Below are 19,729 nucleotides of genomic sequence, written 5' to 3' on the forward strand. Positions count from 1 at the left end.
GAATGAAGACTGAAAAATGCCACATCTATAATATGGAAAATAAATGGTTGAAACTTTGTAGCCCTCCATATTTTTTTAAAATATATATATATATATATATATATATGTATATATATAACAAAAATAAGATAAACTCATGTCTAAAGAAAATAAACAAATTTTTAAAGTAGAAATAAATATTTTTTTAAAATTAAAACAGAAAAGATCAAAGAAAGACAAAAAAGATAAAGACAAAGAAAGAAAAAGAAAAAGGAAAAAGAAAAAAACAAAAAACAAAAAAGAAAAAATACAAAAAAATAACAAAAGACTAAAAAAGAAAAAAAAAAACAAAGAAAAAAGAATGATCAATGTTATGAGTTTATCCTTTTCAAATGTTCATTGTTGTTGTTGTTGTTGTTGTTGTTGTGAATAGTCTGTTTTGTTTCCTTCGAGTTCTGGCAGTGGTAAATAAACTTTTTGAATTTGTTGGATTTCGTTCCGGCAAAGCGGACAGACTTTGATGTGTTCTGCACACATTCTACAGCAGACAAGATGGCCACATGGACAAAGCACCGTAGAAATCGGAGCATCCATACACACACGACATGTGAATGAGACCCGAAGTGTGTGTAATTCCTGTTTTAGACATTCCACCTTCTAAAATTAAAAAAGAAAGAAAGATAGTTAGAAGATTCACTTTATCCAAAACCAACATTTTATTTTCATTATATTTAAAAAAATTATTTTAATGTAGGTTTCATTTGTTTTTGGAAGTAGAAATTGATAATTTGTACTATCATTTTCATCTTGTGTGTTATCCTCACAATGTTCTAACCGATGTATCCTCCAACCTCCTTCAAGTGCGTCTTGTCAGACTTGAGGATCTGTGCTAAGTAATAATCAGTTTTAAGTGACAGTTGTCTGGAGGTTGAGGGTTCAATTCTTGGTACGGACGATACTAAAAATACAATGTGAATTATTTAAGATTTCTACTCAGTCATGGCTAATGAAACAAGAGCAAACTACCTCCATAGATTAAATAAAGAGTTCCATTCGAAATTCCATACAAATCCTAGTTAAATGAAATGCATCTGAAGAAGGTCGGAGGTTACATTAGCTGAAGCATTGTGACTAATTAAAATTTTTATGTACGTGAACAGATCTTAAAAAAAAAACAAATTTATTTTCATAGCTCAATCGCCAATTTATGACTGTTTGAAATTTTTTGGAAATCCAAAACTTGCTGTTTTGTGTGTGATACATTCAAAACCAAAATTTCATCAACAAAACTGAAGTCTTTGAAGTGAAAAATCCTACATACTATCATTCTAATTCTAGTATAGAAAAGGCAAAATGTCCACGAAAAGCTTTTGCATTGGGCTTCTCGCATACTTCCCAGATCATAATATCTCACATTCGTAAACAAACATCGTCTATCTTTTTTTTTTGATCGAGTTAAACAAAATTCCCACTGTGCCGGCGGCGCCAGTGTTTGTCTTTTTCGTATAAATAAAGCAAAACTATTGGAATGCAACCACCTGGCCTTTGGGCCGGGTAGTATCTGTTCTGTAATTGGTCCTTGGTTAATGTAGGGCAAACACTTCATACTGCCAGAGTGCCCCCTTTTTGGGGGAGCTGGTTTTCCACCCAACATTAAAAACGACCTTGTGTGTAATTTGCTTTCGTTAAAAAGCAACACCATTTTTACAAGTCATCTTTTTTTTTTGATTGACTACGTTAAATTTGAACGCTTTACACTTCTAGTCGCGTCATGGGGTAGCGACAAGACGTCAAATTTTCTTTCACTTTCTTTTCTACCTTTGCGTCATGGGTTCGAGCATGCCTGCCTACTACCACTTTTTTTTTTTTTTTTTGCTCAACACACACCTCCCAGGCTAGTCTTGTGATAAATTAAAATTCCGGCCTAAAAATTTAACACCCGTCTAGAAAAACTTAAATTGCCAGACTGACTTAACTGCCCTTTTTTATATAACTCTTGCAAATAAAAAATGAAAAACAGCATCAATCCAATATAAAGAGTGTTTTTTTTTTTTTCAGGCAGCGAACTTTAAATTAACTTTATTTTCTTTAATTGCAAATTTGGCAACTATCAGTTATTCTAAGTTCAGCTTGGTTTGTCAATTCGTCATGAAAAGACCGACACCCGAGTAGGATTTGCAACTTGTGTAAATTTATTTCATTTAAATTTGATGAATGAATAATTTTGTGAAACAAATCCATCAACTGGCCACCTTGTTTACGATTTATTCCATTAGATTATTTTCTTTGAGGATATGTAAAGCCCCGATTACATTGATAAACCAGACATAGACTACTTGAAAGACAATATTCAATGCATTATTGTCAAAATATAACCTAACTTAATGCATAGAGTTTGTGAAAATTGAACCTCTAAATTACATCATGTACGTGCAAGCCATAAGGTCATACGCCCGAAATTGAATTCATTTTATAAATATAAAAACTTAATCTTCACTGCTTTAGTCATGTGTACTCTTATTCCTTTTTGTGAACCAATTAGATGTTTAAAAACATGTGATTGGTTGACAAAAAGGTAATAGGCAGAGTAGACATGACTAAAGCAGTAGTTTTTACTTTGTCAATACAAAGTCTCAATCAAAATATATTTTTTTTTTAAATTGGATACATATTTTATAAATTTAAAGAAATTAACTAAAAAAATAATCTAAATATATTTTCTTTTAAACTAAGTGACCTTTATTATAATCCATTAAAAAAATAATAAAGTAGACAATACTGTGCTATAGTTCAAACCGAATTTTGCTTACAAAAACAATTTTTAATGCTTTTTGTCAATAAAAACGATACATTCATCATAGTTACTTACTCTAATGCAAATACTAATTTATTTTCAAATTTATTTATCAAATAATTTATATTTTATTTAACAAATTTATATTTAAATATCATTCATATCTATCGAATTCCAAATATTTTTTCTTTGCAGTAGCTCTAAAACAGTGAAAGCCTGATAAAATGGAAATTCATATGCGAAAATTACTCAAGGAACGGCTAGAAAAAAGTCACATTTAAATCTGTTCATGTGCCTTTTCGACATATTTTTTTTATGAGTATTGTAAATATCTGCTGTGGTGCAACATGTTTTCACAAATACATATGCATGACAGATGTGCAGTTATTGGATGCTTGACTAGAGAAAGAGGGGCTTGCATGAGGCTGAATATATCTCTGACTAGTCAGACCACGCAAAAAAGATAGGAATGCATATAACAAAGTTGAAGATTAAAAATAAAAATGAATTGTGCAGAATATCAATTTATTAGAACGTGTTTATGAAATTATTATGTAAAAGAAGCATTAGGAGGAGGGTGGTTTGTGGCAGTATTCCATCGGCGAGATTATATATAGTCATCCACATACAGTACTGTTTCGCTGTTTCCCACTCATCAGTGCAGCTAGACAGGCAACTGCCTCAAGCCAGGATCGCCCAAATGACAGTCAAGGCTTCTCAGCATACTGCTTTGTGGGTCATGAATGAACGATGTTTTTGACATCGTCCAAATGTCTCCGCTCGATTTGTTTATACAAAGAGCGTCGCTTAATACGTTAATGGCAGTTTGTATATCACTTCCCAATATGCTCAACCCAATATATGGAGCATTACAGTTATCCACATACAGTACTGTTTCGCAGCTCATCAGTGTGGTTAGACAGGCAACTGCCTCAAACTAGGATCGAAACTCGACCGCCCAAATGAGAGTCAATTATTATAACATTATGTTATACGGCTGCTGCTGTGTGGGTCATGAATAAACGATATATATATATATATATATGCACATTTGAAAATGTTTTAGTATACAATTGAATTAAATAGGCATACAGTGTTTGGATAGATATAGTTTCGGTAAATGGAAAGAAAATATCTTATTTAGAAAACAAGACTTAATCACTATTTTTAAAAATGTGTGTGTGTATATATATATATATATATATATATATATATATATATATATATATATATATATAAAATGAGAATAATGGAAATAGTATTCCGACTAGATAAAGAAATAAAAAGGAACAAACCAACGAATGTTCAACGTTTCGTTTTTATTGCAACACTTCCAGAGGATGAAATTAAGAAACAAAAACAGCAGTACAAATATTTGAAAATATATTTTTGATGTAATGAAATGTATGAAAAAAAAAATCTTACTCTCTTTCACAACGCTATGCCCCGCCCCCAGTTTTTTTTTTTTTTTTTTTTTTTTTTTTTTTTTTTTGAATTTCCAACGACTTTTTCCGTTTCTGAAATGAAACAAGGTCATACATTTCATTCCAAAATACTTTCAAATATTTGTACTGGTGTCTTGTTTTCTTAATTTCATTCATCCAGAGGAAGTCCTGCAATAAAAACGAAACGCTGAACACAACTCCGTTTGTTCTTCAAAACCACTTAGGGACACATGAGGGGCTATTTGATGCAGAGCATAAAACTCGAGACGGCAATCATTTGTAAAGATGCAATATATATATTATATAATTATTAGCTCATTTAAGAAGAAAGTTTTTAAAGTTTAATATTATCTGGCCTTGTGCAAGCTTACAATTTCCGGTTATTTGAAGACTATTGCCTATCATAACGCTGTACTTGTATTTGGCATTTATAGTTGTTAATTTCCCTTAATTTTTGTGGTGGTTAATGGTGGATTGGAGGTAACGTTCTGGAAAATGGAATAAAACGTGGCTTTGTACCTGGGTTCGAATCTGCTGAATGATAGCAATTGTAACTTTCTACACTGATGCTTGCGAAAGCATGAAACACTAAAGCTGAGACGGGACTTTGATATTTTTATGGCAAATGTAATGACTATCATCATCATTATCATCATTGTTGTTGTTGGCAAAGAAATTTAGTGTTAACAAAATAAAGTACGATATTTAATTATTAAAAGAAAAAGTATAAGATGTTCCGATATAAACATAATTCGGATAAATAGATTTTTTTTTTTTTTTTTTTGCACTTATTCATTTAGATATGATTTGGCTTACGTTAACAAATCAATGTTTCAGTCTGCATGACCTCCTCAGAGTCGCCATTCTAGTCAACTTCAAATCGTCAATTCAAGTGTGTGTGCGCGCGCGCACGCGCGTATGTATGCGAGATTATGTATTATTTACAAAGTAATTTGTATCCATATTCAACTCTTTCAATTTCTGCTACAACATCTGCAACAAATGCTTGTCTGTCTAAGACTTTGGTACAGAAAATGTTTGGAATTTCCGAAAGGAAGCTCGCGATCTTTTTTGCAGACAATTTGATGTTCAAAAAGAAAACACCCTTTTTTGTGTGCGTCATCGTAATCAGTAAATAACATAACTAACATTGCCAATTATATATTTTTTAATTAGGTTAATTACTTTCCAAATGATTTCTATCGCATCTCCCAAATGTACGACCCCCTCCCCCTAAAAAAAAAACAACAAAAAAAAAAAACCGAAAAACAAGAGGAAAACCTTTCATAAGTCTCAATGAAATATAAAATTTCTAGCAACAGACACTATAATCATGGCAAGTTTGAGAAGTTTCGTCATTCATTCAAAGGAACCCACCTTATTTTTTAGCAGGCTTGGCAATATCTACTTTGATTAAAGGGTTAAGTAAGAGTTTATTTTGTCTATTACATTTATATTATGTTTACTAGCATTTCAGCCCGACGTTGCCCGGGTGTTTGGAGGTGTGTGTTGAGCAAAAAAAGAAAAAGTGGTAGTAGGAAGACAGGCTCGAACCCGTACCATGAAGGAGGAAAAAAACGTGAAAAAAAAAAAAAAAAACGTGAAAAAAAAAAAAAAAAAAACGTGATATCTTTGCTGTTACGACCACTGTCAAACCGGAAATGACGTACGTTTAAATTAAGTCTAGACAATCGAAAAAGAGGGGATGACTTTCGAAAATATCGGCGAAAAAAGCGACCCCTCCCTGTAGAAAAGTGCCCAGTTGAAGGTGAAGACATTAATGTTTTTAGCCAATCTTTCGGTATTTGTCATCTTAAGGGTCGAGCTTCAAAACGATACTGATCTTGTGAAAATCCGTCGTCTTTGTCGAAAGTTTTAGGTAGACATGCAAACATACATACATACATTTATATATTGGTAGCTCAAATTTTCGACCCAAACCAATTAAAAATTTTTCCCTATCTCTGAATACCCTTTATGTAAAATTTCAAATGTTTAGACTAGAAATTGTCTGAGTAATTTGGTAGGGACCGCAGCGGTCCCTACCAAATTTTTTTAACTTCCAGTTTGGCGGTGGCCGTAACAGCAAAGACGTCACATTTTTTTCATGTTCTTTTCTTTCTTCGCTCTACGGGTTCGAGTCAGCCTTCCTACTACCACTTTTTTTGCTCAACACACACCTCCAAACACCCGGGCAACGCCGAGCACCCATGCTAGTACATAAATAAAAGTATTCAAGAATGATAAGTAATGAATATCTAACGATGTTATTTAAGAGTGCTCAATAAAATAGTATTTTTATTAATATAAGCAAATTTACATGGTCACGACACTGGACATGCTAATGTCTCGGACAACTTCTCATAGAAGAAAATTTTCATAACTGGGTTCTTCTGTGCAAAGCAACCAGTTATTAATTCGCCTGACGAGGGCCTCTGGTTTTAATCGACCATTGTCCAATGTCGCGACCATGTAAATTTGTTTATATTAATATATATGTTTGTTATATGGTGATCCCTTAAATAGTATCGCTTCATAAAAAAAAAAAAAGCATGTCATTGTTACATACATGGGCAGGAGCTGCTAGAAAAGACTTGTCCTGCCTTGATAGAGTTCAAAATAGACTTCGTGGCCTGGTGGGAGATGTCCTTTTCTCTTCACTGCAACTTCTGTCTCACAGAAGAGATGTTGCGAGTTTGCTTTATCGTTATTTTCATGGAAAGTGTTCAACTGAGCTTCAATCTATGGTCCCCCCTCGCCAAACTTTCACAAGAAACACTAGACTAGCTGAAAACATTATCAATAATTTTCCCCACTCTTTATCTGTACCTAAACCTAAACATAGATTCCATGATCAAAGCTTCTTCCTTAGAACTGCACGCCTGTGGAATTGTCTTCCGTTTTCCTGCTTTCCAGCTTTCTATAATATGGTTGTCTTCAAGTCCAACGTGAACAAGTTTCTGATGAGCCGTTCCACTTAAGTTAACAAATTTACCGAACTTCCATTACTATCGATTACTATATTGTCCTTTTGACTACTCTACACTCTTTAACCCTTATCCTTGAGTGGCCTATCGGCCTTGATAAGTGGTGAAGTCTATGTAAAAAAAAAAAAAAAAAAGCACATACACACTGACGCCCACATGCGCACTAATTCTTTTAAAAATGTATCAATACAGTTCAAAATTTGATGTCAAGCAATTTTTTTTCTATTTGATTCTTGCTTTACAAGTATTTCCATGATTATGTTCCGATAAACTTGCTGCACTTTAATCCCACAATGTACTCCACCCCCGGGAACTAGCAGCGAAATTCCACCTCTTTATTATAGACGTACTAAATGCCGGATGATTTTCCACTTTACCACGTTCCTTTGGAATTACCTTCCTGCTCTCCAACCGTTTCAAACTACAGACATTTAAATGTAAAGCAAAGAAGCATCTTGCAACTTGCCCCACTAAGCTTGTACTCCCATAAATTTGACTCCTATCAGGATAGTCCTTTATGCTTCAGAAACAATATACCTTCTTTCGGTTGAATAAAATTTAAATGCCATGTTGTCAGTAAGTTGTCGAAAAGTGATCACAAGATGAACTTTTGTCAATCGAGTGGTTAACGACACAAACTGAAGACTTAGGTGTTCTAAATTCAAATCATTCCGCAGAAATCACTTTTACTTCGGATGTTGGCGACCTACACGTGGTCTCTTCGGTAAGTACCCGATGTCTTTCTAGAAAAATATTGAGAAAAGCCAATACTAACAATAGAATCTAGTACGATAAAAAAAAAATTAAAACTATCTTTGTTTGACGCCCCGCTTCTTTCTCTTTCTGGCTTGTCTTTCTCATCAATAACTCATTGAAATGTGGTCATAAGAAACTTTTGTTGAGCAAGTAGACTTGACTTTGTTGTGTTTTTTGTAAGTCAAGGTAACATGGACCTTAACAACAAACAATATTATCAAAGTAGCCTTTTTCAAAATGTTTATTTACGTAATATCTTCAAAAGTTGTTGCGGCATTTCAAGGATACCCCATGAGTAACTAGATGTATTTACCAAGCGTTGTCCGGGTGGAGGATTTAGAAAAAAAAAAAAAATTCAAATCTGTTTTTATTTTTTTTAATGCTACTTTATGATGGCCGCTGTTTAAACCATCAAGATTTCTACGTCATCGGTTTCAACATTCGAAATTATTTTATTGGTTTTATTGACATTTTTACATAAAAAATATTTTTTTTTAGACATTGACTTAAGCTTACATAAGCTTATTTATTCATCTATATACTATTAAAAGGTTATGGCGTTTTTTGGAGTCGTTATACAAATAGAAACGTATGATTGGCTAACAAAAGGAATAGGCAGCGTACTCATTACTAAGGCAGTGCTTTTTAAGATGCCAAGACTCATTCAAATCTCATGCAAGTCTGAAAGATTTGCTTTTAACTGGATACATAATTTATAAATTTAAAGAAATTAACCTAACATTATAACATGAGAAAACATTATATAATTTTTTTTTTTAATTAATTGACCTTTTATTTTGATAATTTGGATAAAAAATAAAGACAAAGGGTATTCAGTATTAGTTCAAAGTGAATTGCTTAAAAACAATTTCTAATGAATTAGAAATTGTTTATCGATGTAAACGTTATATGAATTGGAATTGGTAAGTTTAAGTCAATACAACATAAAATTATCCCTTTTTTAATGAATACTTATTTAAAATCACCTAAATTTTGTTGATCTAATGTCATCTTCAAGCATAGAAACAATTTATTTTTTCCATTTCTTTCCTCGTGGCATGACGTCACAGAAAAAGTAAAGTCTGTATGATGTTCGGCGATTTTTTTTTTTTCAAATATTCTAATTAGAAGTAATTGTGATCGCGTACATGAATGAATTTGTGATTTTCTTTTTGTCAACAAAAACAATCCGTAAACAAAAACAATACATAAAAAACCGTAAACAAAAATAATATGTAAATGCATTCATTTTATTTATTCTCACGTAAATATTAAATAACATTTTCTACAAAATTTCAAATATTTTTCTTCATACTAGCTATAAAGTGGTAGAAAATAGATGAAGATGATAATTGACATACCCAGGTACTGTACCAACACCACTCAAGGATTAGGTATAAACTAGTCGTTTCTATTTGGTCTTCTATGCTCACTCCCAACTAGGAATGTCAAAAACAATCTCTACTTAAAACTCAACATGTGTATTCATTCTTTTGCGGACGGTTATCCTTTACTTCATAGTTGTTGCTGTTTTACCACGTTTCGGCCAACTTATTCTCTGGCCTTCTTCAGGCGGGGAAACAACAGTTATGAAAATGAGGATAACAGGCCGAAAAAAAAAATGAATACACAAATTATAAAGCCTTGTCTCAAAGGATTAAAAAAAAAAATCTATAATATAAATATCACCTTTCTGTTTAAATGTATGTATGTATTATGTATGCCTAAAACTTTCGACAGAGGCCGTGGGTTTTCATGAGATCGGTATTGTTTTAGAAGCTTGACCCTTCGGACAAAAATATCGAAAAATTGGCCAAAAACATCAGTTCCTTCACCCTCAACTGGGCACTTTTCTACAGAGAAGGGTCGAATGTCATCCCCTCTTTTCGATTGATTAGCCTTAATTTAAACCTATGTCACTTCCGGTTTGGCGATGGGCGCATTAGCAAAGACGTCACTTTTTTTCTTTACATTCTTTTCCTCTTTCACGGTACAGGTTCGAGCCTACCTGCCTACTACCACTATTTTTTTTTTTTTTGCTCAACACACATCTCCAAACACCCAGGCAATGCCGGGTACCCAGGTTAGTAATATACAAAACTGTGTGTGTGTGTGTGTGTGTGTGTGTGTGTGTGTGTGTGTGTGTGCCCGCATGTTCCCAATAGAAACAAAGGTTAGAGAATCTGTATAAAAATCTAGAAGTGTATTCTTAAGTAAGATTTATCAGGGATGATAAATGTTTTCAAATCTATAAGTGCACCTCTAAAGGGTCTATGAGGGCATAACTCCCACCCCCAATTCAAGTATATCCTATTTTTACGAAATTTCTATAAAATGTATGACATTCTACAATAAAGACATCGAACGTGATCCCAAATCTGTATGTTGCCCACTATGTGCTAAATATCTATATGTCTCTATCTAAGTGACCAATGGGCAGGGGACAAAACGCCCTTAAAAATACAAATACGATTTTAATGAAATTTAAATCATATGTAAAAGACACCAATTAGAGTTTTCCAACATTTCAGATTCTACAAAACTTTATTGAAGAGGATGAAAGACGCAGTAAAAACAAAGTAAAATGGTATTGTAAACAGAGTGAAAAAGCATATAGTAGTGATCCTCATTCAATTCCAAGCAACGTGGAGTGGGATCGATATTATAACAAAAGGCCTTTTCAAAAAATAAATATAAATAAATAAAAAAAAAAAACTCACTGTATAAAAAAACTTAGTGTGTCTGCGCACGCTAGTTGTGTTTCTTACAGAAAGAAAGATTAGAGAATCTATATAAAAATTTTAATGTGCGTTCTTGTGTAAAATTTACAGTAGAAGACACAATGAAAGTGTTATCGAATCTCTGAGTACATCCTTAACGAGGTCATAAAAACGTCAAATATATCCTTTTAAGAAATGTAAATCATGTATAAAATGTTTTTGAAGACAATGGAAGTACTCCCTGACCTCTGAGAACCTTTTTAAAACTTTATATATATATATATATATATATTCGATTTTAATGAAATGTATATCGTATGTATAAGATAACAATTCAGAGATTTTTCCAACATTTCAGCTTCTTTTGATTATATTAGATGGCAAAACAGGAGGAAGAGGCAGGCAGTAAAAACAAAGAAATTAATATGGTATTATGAACCCAATGAAACAGTATATTGCAGTGATCCTCATTCAATCGTTAGATCTTCATGCTAATGGATTATATCTTAATAATCATAAAACTCTGGACTATCCGGGAATCCTTGCTTGCCTGAATTTTGTACATTTTGGTTTCGGTTCACGCTGACGCCACCCAAGTCTTTTTTATTTTTACTTTTGAAATCACGACTATATATTAGGTACAGTATAATATGAAATAATCGATAGAGAATTGCCTTCATAATAAGAAATCTGTATTAATTAAAATATCATATTTAAGCATACTTTATAACTGGGCAAAGCCGGGCTCTCCCTGCTAGTACATAGCTAAAATTGCATTTTTTTTTTTAATAGTTTTGACTTAACTGTCAAAAATGATTACTTTCACAGAAAATGCCATACCTATCTACATTTTGTTCTGTGTGTTTCAATTAAAATTTAGGACTTCAGCTCTTGATAGGATAAACTCCATTTACAAATCTCCCCATGAGGACAAAGTTAAACACAAGGTTGGTTTTAAATGTAAGAAAATCCCGCAACACAAAATGGAACAGTCATTGAAGACAAAATAAATATTACACTTTGAATTATTTTTTTCACAAATAAAAAAAAAAGCATATAATTAACTTACACATTAGGCACAAGGTCATCAAAAGTGTGGAGAGTGTATGCATATAGGGTGGGACATCCTCTATTTTATTTTTAACTAGATGCTTTGGTTTAGTCATTTTGTTTCACGGCATATCAACTCTTTCCAGGTTAATGCCGAATCTAGAAATTTTGGAAAAGGTTTTATTCTTCAAGTTCTTCATATCTTCAAATATTTATTCATGATATTTGGTTTGATTGTTTTATAGAAAATTGTTTGACTTTCCAGAACATGATTGAGTTTTGCGAAGGGAAAGGGAAAAAAAAAAAATCAATGTTTGGTGCAGTCTTGGTCAGGAAGCCAATATCTTCAGACAGCTTAATCTGGTAGCACCAGATAAGATGCATTTACCTTGCTAGCATTATTTCACCATTTACCCATCAATGTCACTTCAGCAGTCACCACAATACCACATTTACTCTATGGAGTATCTTATGCCAAATGGTTTTAATGAAATTTAATTCACAAAAAGATATCTACACATGTATACAAATTTATACTTGAGCTTGATCCTAGCCTGATGGCCAGAAAGTAACGCGGGGATTTTTCTTTTTAAGGCTCAGATAAACAAAACAGACTTTTGTTCATCGAAAGTTATCCGTCTGAAATCTCATTTTATTTAAAAAAAAAAAAAAAAAAAAGAAAATGCACACACACATGCAAAACTCAATATACCATTCTGCCTGTACTCACCTCTCCTGCTTCATCTTTATCTTCATCTGTTTTGTCTTCTGTAAGGCATTCATCCGTTGATTTTCCGTCATCATTTAACTGTTGACTCATCATATAAAGTTTTCGCCGAACGTGATCATGCACTTCTCGGCTCGTCCGCTTAATATCAAATATATAACTTTTACCTGTAAAAAGCAAAAAAGAGAATAAGGAGTATAAGTGAGAGTGTAGACAAGTCAGATACTTCCTACTGAAGGAAGATGTGACACAAGGTCAGAAGATGGGAGAGAGTCAAGCCAGTGCTCTTAAAGGAGGAGCACTCTGGCCTAGCAAAAATTGTCTCTACAGTCCTGCCGGCATTCTGTGGTGGAGGTGCCTCATGTAGTAAGCCAAGAGGTAAGATCTGGGAGAGTGAACTTCCTAGATACCACTCAAGTGAATACCTCAGTCCAACAGGTAAGAGACCAGTAAACTGGACCAGAACCAGTTGGACTATCAATGACAGGATCTCGATTAGTATTTCTACCCAAATCTCTCAACCAAAGCAGCAAAGAGACCACCATTACTCAGCAGAACATTAAGTCGGATAGTAAGGGCATAGCACATGTGATTATTTAGCAGGAGACAACTAGGGTTATAAAGGAAGATGATGGATTAAGTGTGAAGAGAGGATAATAAATTTGCGTACAAGAAGTGTAAGATAATTGAGATGAGAATTCAGATGTGGAGAAAGCATGTTTGGATCGAAAATCTATTGAACCTGTCGACAAGTTTTATCTTAGTGATATCATTGGAGCACAGGGTGAAGCAGACGATAATGTGATTTTAAGAGTAAGAGTTGAAGTATCTTCAAAAAAACTTCTGCCATTACGAAACAGCCAAGAGTTATCATTTTCAACAACGGAAAAATACATTTTGCATGTGGAAGCGAAAAATGGCCAATAAGGGTTGAGGAGATGCGTTGCATGGAGAGAAATGATACAAAAATGATATGATGGATGTAGAATACAAGTCTTAAAGACAATCTTAGTTTTTAATATCGCAGAGAAAGATTAAATGTTAACGGCAAGAGGAGATGTTTGCAGAAAAGTAGACTTTGATGGTATGGCCACGTTAAAAGAAGTTATGTTAGTAGATTTGAACAAGTTGAGGTAGCAGGTTTATTTAAAGGGGAAGGAAAACATGGAAGGAAGAGATAAAAATGGATGTGAGAGAAAGAGATAAATAAAGATCTATAGTCAGAGATCAGTTTGGAAGTCAATTTCTCAATGTATGTCAACATGTAAAAATAGACGTTAAACTGATGATGATGATGATGCAGAAGTTTTACAGAAGTAATTTGAGAAGTGCCGACTTTAGAGCTGAAGAGAGTAGGATTAGAAATGCACAGAAATACAAAAGATGGAATAACCAAAGATGATTCCAGATAAGGTTGAGGTTTTAATGCAGAAAATAGGAAGGCATTGTAAATGCAGCAGAAATGTAGAAGGGAGAGTCAGTTTTTTTTTTTTGTTTTTTTTTTCATCTGAACTATACATCAAAACAGCTTAGGTTTACTTAATTCGATTATACAACAATGTGTTCAAATAAGCAATATATACTGATATGAAACCTTATAAAACAGTCAATGCTATAATTCATTTGCATATTCATTTTTGAATACAAATAAAGTTGTATTCATTTATAATATTGATTTTTTTCTTTTATTATATATGTGGTGCAATAGTTTTCTTGATATTATTATCAATAGTAATAATTAATCTGATTTAATGGAAAAAGGTTTACAATTTAAAATTATAATTTCTATTTGTTTTTTTTTTTTTTGGAGGGGTGTACGTTTATGCATACATAAATTTACAAAGAAACTTTTAGAATAATTACTTTTAAAAATGAACTTATCACAAACGCAATGACTAACAAAGGTTTTCTGTTATTAGTTAAATACATGTATTTACTATTTTTGCAACTAATAATATTTTTGATAGTAATTATGATAACTTTAGCATTTGCTAAAAAAAAAAAAAGATGCCCTTTTCGTCTTTCTAAATTATAAAAAAAAAGATTATTTTTTTTTAAATCTTCATTAAGTCTTTAAATAAATGACCAATTCTTAATGGGGAAGTCACTGTCATGCTTATACAAAATCAAATTCCTCGATTTAGAATATTGAAAAGATATGAAATAACCATTCATTGTTTTGCTAATTAAATTTGACAGTTCATACACTAAATTTTCTCAACATTGGAATATATAACACGATGACAACCATTTTTTTTTTTTTTTCAAAAATTATCAAATCAAAATTATTTGTTTTCATGTAAAGAAGACTACATTTATTAGTTATTGCCTAGAAGGCAGGTAATTTTTTGCGAGCTGAAAATATGTTTTTAATAGTAATAGTTTTCTAATAAATTTTTTATATAATTGTAATAGTTTTCTTATAAAAATGTAAATTTTACAAAATTTAAATATTAAAATCATTGATCATGCTAACAACGTATCCAATAAAAACCATTTCAAATAATTTTTTTGTATTTCGATTATTCAGACTATTTTTTACATCTTGAGTGTTATCCACACATTTCAGTCGATGTAACCTCCGACCTTCTTCAGGTTATCTTGTTGAGCTCAGAAAACATTCTGTCAAACTCTGGAATCTGCATGCAATTTCAAATGGAACTATTTAATCCACAGGGGTGGCATAGTCTTGTTCTGTCAGCCATGATTGGATAGAAATCTTAAGTAATTCGCATGTGTATTACTAGTGTCGCCTGCAATGAGGATTGAACCTTTAACCTCAAAGAGTGTAACTTACAACTGAATTTTACTAAGTATTTTATCCACTATGTCACGGGTTCTTGCAAAATAATGCATGAGAACAGTAGTCTGAACAACCCAAACAATGTGAATTATCAATTCTCATCTCAAAATTTCAGAAACAAATTGTTTTCTTATCGAATGGTGATAGAAAAATTCCTGTACAAGTTTTCCTGGCTAGTGTCTCACATTGCCCGGAATTCCTTTGCAGTTTCGAATGCTAAATTAAAGAAATGCTTTAAAAAAAAAAAAAAAAAAGAAAAAGTCTAAGGCTGGTATTATTTCTTCAAAAGTTTTCTCTATTACTGGTTTACACATGAAATTAAATTTTCTTCCAAAATCAAATAGTCTAATTGTAACTACTTTTTGATAAGCACTTGTAGTCAACTTCTGATTTAAAAAAATGGCAACCATGACCAAGTGGATATTTTCTATTACAAGATTGAAGTCTTAGAAATAATACAACATGGCAAAACATGACATTATAAGAGGAAGTTTATGTGGTAGAAAATTTAAACAGTTCTTGCATCTGGGATATTAATACGTGATCAGATGTGTTTTTGAATCTTCCTCTGCCCTACAGTGGTTCGAAGAGGAAACAGGTATTCCATCTAAATGTACTTGCTATAAATTACTCTAAAATTCTACTCCCAGACCAACTAATGGCGTTATTTGCTGTTCTGTTAAATTGTTATTATACTAGCCACAAAGAAAAAGCGAAAGGAACACTACCACTATAATTGCTATATTGTCATTTATGACAAATTTTACAAATTGACATCCCTATCCAATGAAACAACTACTTGCATGTTGGCGAGTTGGAAAGCTGTTTCTGTTGACGAGGAAAACGGCATTTTGTTAATTCATTATGCTTAAGTTTGAAATAACATTTTTATTGGTCTGTCACAACTAAGTTTAAAATAACACTTTCATTGGTCTGTTACACTTCAGTCTGAAATAACATTTTGATTAGTCTGCCATGCTTAAATTAAAAATAACATTTTCATTAGTCGATCACACTGTTTGAAATAGCATTTTTATTGGTCTCTCATGCCGCAGTCGGAAATAGCATTTTCATTGGTCTGTCATGCCACAGTCGGAAATAGCATTTTCATTGGTCTGTCATGCCAGAGTCGGAAATAGCATTTTCATTGGTCTGTCATGCCACAGTCGGAAATAGCATTTTCATTGGTCTGTCATGCCACAGTCAGAAATAGCATCTTCATTGGTCTGGAACACCTAAGTCTGTAAAAGAATTCTTGTTGGTCTGTCATACTTACATCTAAAATAAGATTTTTGTAACCCTGTCAGTCCATATTTTAACTATTATTTTCATCTATATAGTTCAGCTTGAATGAACGCATTTTAGAATCTCAGTCTGTTGATAAACATTTTTTACTGCTAAAACAACAGTGTAAAAAATATGCTTTAAGAATTTGTTCTTGCTTGTTTGTTTTTAGATAAAAAGCATACAAACCTAATGAAGTGTTTTCATTAAACAACGACACCAATGTTCCCTTGAGATCTCGACAGAATTGCGTAGATACAATACTGCGCACTGTATCACATCGGTAGAAGGAATGTGTTTCTGTCATACGGCGATAGAGAGCTTTGGCTGCCTTTTGACTGACTAATTTAAAGCCGACTGTGCTGCCTTCTTCATAGGAGGAGGGAAGGTAATTCAGTTTGTTCAGCTGGACAAAGACACAGCGACTCGCTAGCGTCGCCAACTGCATCATCTGGAAGTTTATTCTGAAAAAGGAATAAACAAATATTTTTCTTAATTAAATAATTAAAAAAAAAATGGTTAATGAAAGCGAGAATCGTTTTCAAATAATCAAAGATAAAAGAAAACTTTAAGGTGTCGGAAATCAAAGATCAATGAAGTAGTGCAGTAGGAATTGAGGGCTAATTGTTATCTCTTAGTCCTAGATTCCTACTGAATGAACATTTGAAGCATATTATTGAACAGTGACAGAAAGACTGTTGGACATTTATGATTAAAACTTAGTGGACAAGTCAGACATAGAATGGAATTTATTTAAACTAAATATGGTTGGATTGCAGAAAAGATTATGAATTTTATTAATGATTTTGTCTGTTGAGAGTTAATCTCTTTAATTTCTTAATGGCATGGATTCAGTGGGCAAGCAAAACAGAATCCTGAAGTTCATTAGGTTTCAGCTTATATTGAGAAGTAGATCGACATGACCCTACCCTTCTTCCAATAGAGTTTAATTCATAATTCTCAATAATATTTACAATTCCCAATTCTGCAAAGATTTGACTTGCAAGACCATGAGTGATCAACAGACCTTTAAGCTTGCACTTCTTTCCTTCTTCATCAGTTCCCATCTCTCACTGCTGCCCTGACAGGGACAAGCGTCTCCTTTCCTTCTTTTTTTTCTAAATTTGCATTAACAATACAAAGGAATTGTGGTTATCAAAAATTTTAACCACGGGGAAGTGTCTTGTCAGTTAATCATCAACCCCCACCTAATCGCCTCACACACAGTGATATGTGGTTCTTCTGTTTATTTGCCTCCGATTTTGTTACTTTGGATAAGCAATATTATCAGTTTGGCATATTTCAAAGACTCATTTATTCTTCATACAAATAAGTGATTAACCTCAGTAACATGCATTAAATTTGGTCTGTCATATTTCCTGTTTGTTTATAACATTTTAATATCAACTTTTTACTGTCTATTCATTTCGATTATCATAAAAATGAAGTTTTGTGGCTTATGCAAGGCAGATGGCCCAATTGCTACTTATAACCAACCATCATGGAGACTTGATACAATATACTCGAATAAATGTCATTGCTCTTTATCATCACAACTTTTCCCTTTTCCAAAACTTAGTGCAAGCTGGCCCTTATCGTTTCGATCTGACTACATTGTCGCAGAAATTGTATTATTTAAGGTTAACTAGAATTTGTTTACAGTGGACTTAAAATGTTGTAGCCGGTCAGGAAGCAGCCCTGCAGTATTGTGTTCCATAGCCAGTTCTAGGAATGAAAATTTGCTCATGGAAGCTCCGTTTAGTTTTAGGTACACAGATGAAAAAAATATTGCTGACGATGCTTGTAATTTTTGTTGGAGGGGCGGGACCATAGAATGGAGCACAAGTGAGCCCCCTACTATGAAAATAATGATAGAGCAAAGAAAGACTAATAACGTCTCTTCTATGAGAAAGAGGCTGTAAGGAAGAGAAGGACTAGATTTTGAAGTTCTTTTTGTACTCTGTATGGCACCTCCCGCCCGGAACGGCAACAGTTCTAGGCATGAAATTTCAAATTTTCAAAAACCTTAATGCTCTAATGGATTATGCCATCCTTTAACGACATCATTTTTGATGTTAATGTGCACAGAGAATAGCTCCCCTACTGTCTGCCAGGTTAGTCCCTGTAGCATCACGGCAAAGATAGATTCCTGTGCTTGTTTTATTCCGATGAACTTGCTGCATTTGTACTGCCCTCTCCCTGCTTTCTACAAAAATACCCCATGACCCACTCGACTAGCAAAGATCGTTGGATGCTGGAAGATTTTCTATTTTGACAACTTTTTTCCTTGGACCGCTTGCCTTCAGAATTCCCTTCCTGCTCCCTCAACCATGCAAAAATTTAGATGTAAAATATAATGTGAACAAACATCTTTCTGCTTAATACTTCACTCAAGGTTGTTCCCCCCCTTATAACTAGGGCATCTATCAAAGTATCCTTTTATGTTTCAGTGGCATGTGCCTTGTTTCAGGGTGTAGTGACTGCTACACATGGCCGGAACAAATCTTCGGCAGAGACATTTTCATAGCAATCACGTTTCAATGCGCAAGCATACAATGTTGCAATTTGCCCACCCACACACATGCAATAACTGAACTATGTTGCGTTCCACACGTAATGATACAGCAAATAGGCTGGAATATTGCAGAATGTCTATATAAAATTTGCCACGAAAATCAAATCAGTTTTGTTTCAGATTTCTTCAGCCTGACAAATGTCTAAGAAACTCCATCCTTTAGACATTAAATCTTCCACCGTGCACTTTATTCACGCTACAGACAAAAATCTAAAAATAATTCCGCCCTTGGAAGATGTTAAAATTTCCTGTCTTGAATTTGCACGCCAATTCTCACCATGGAAAATTACCACATTGAACAGGAATTTAAGCCTTTTTTAACAATGTTTTCTCCGAACTACTTATGCAATGAACACACACATGATTACAAAGATAAATATTATCTTAAAATTGTAACCTTCATAGTAAAACACTCAATATACTATATAGAGTAATTAAAATAGAGTAGAAAAAAAATTGATGATGAAAAACAATATTGAATAAATTACAATATTTATCGTCCATTAAAAATTCATACAAGGATTTATAATAATGAAAAATTCTTAACCTATAGCTTTCATGGATAGGCCCTTTTCATCAGAAGATAAACAATCAAAAATGCATCACTGT

General features: G+C 33.1%; 1 protein-coding gene across 1 annotated transcript in view; it reads right to left on the reverse strand.

Annotated features, from left to right (window-relative positions):
• Positions 1–341: 341 nt before the first annotated feature.
• LOC145243665 (E3 ubiquitin-protein ligase MYLIP-like) overlaps positions 342–19,729 on the reverse strand; it is a 124,122-nt gene continuing 104,734 nt past the window's right edge. Inside the window, exons 4-6 of the mRNA XM_080106713.1 lie at positions 16,735–17,009; positions 12,462–12,625; positions 342–636 (exon numbers count right to left, since the gene is read on the reverse strand). Of these exons, the coding sequence (XP_079962839.1) occupies positions 376–636; positions 12,462–12,625; positions 16,735–17,009 (700 nt within the window). The 3' untranslated portion in view covers positions 342–375. The remainder of the gene's footprint in view (positions 637–12,461; positions 12,626–16,734; positions 17,010–19,729) is intronic.

This window comes from Euprymna scolopes, chromosome 22 (assembly GCF_053919585.1).
Source record: "Euprymna scolopes isolate OS-2025 chromosome 22, ASM5391958v1, whole genome shotgun sequence".
Lineage (NCBI taxonomy): Eukaryota > Metazoa > Mollusca > Cephalopoda > Sepiida > Sepiolidae > Euprymna > Euprymna scolopes.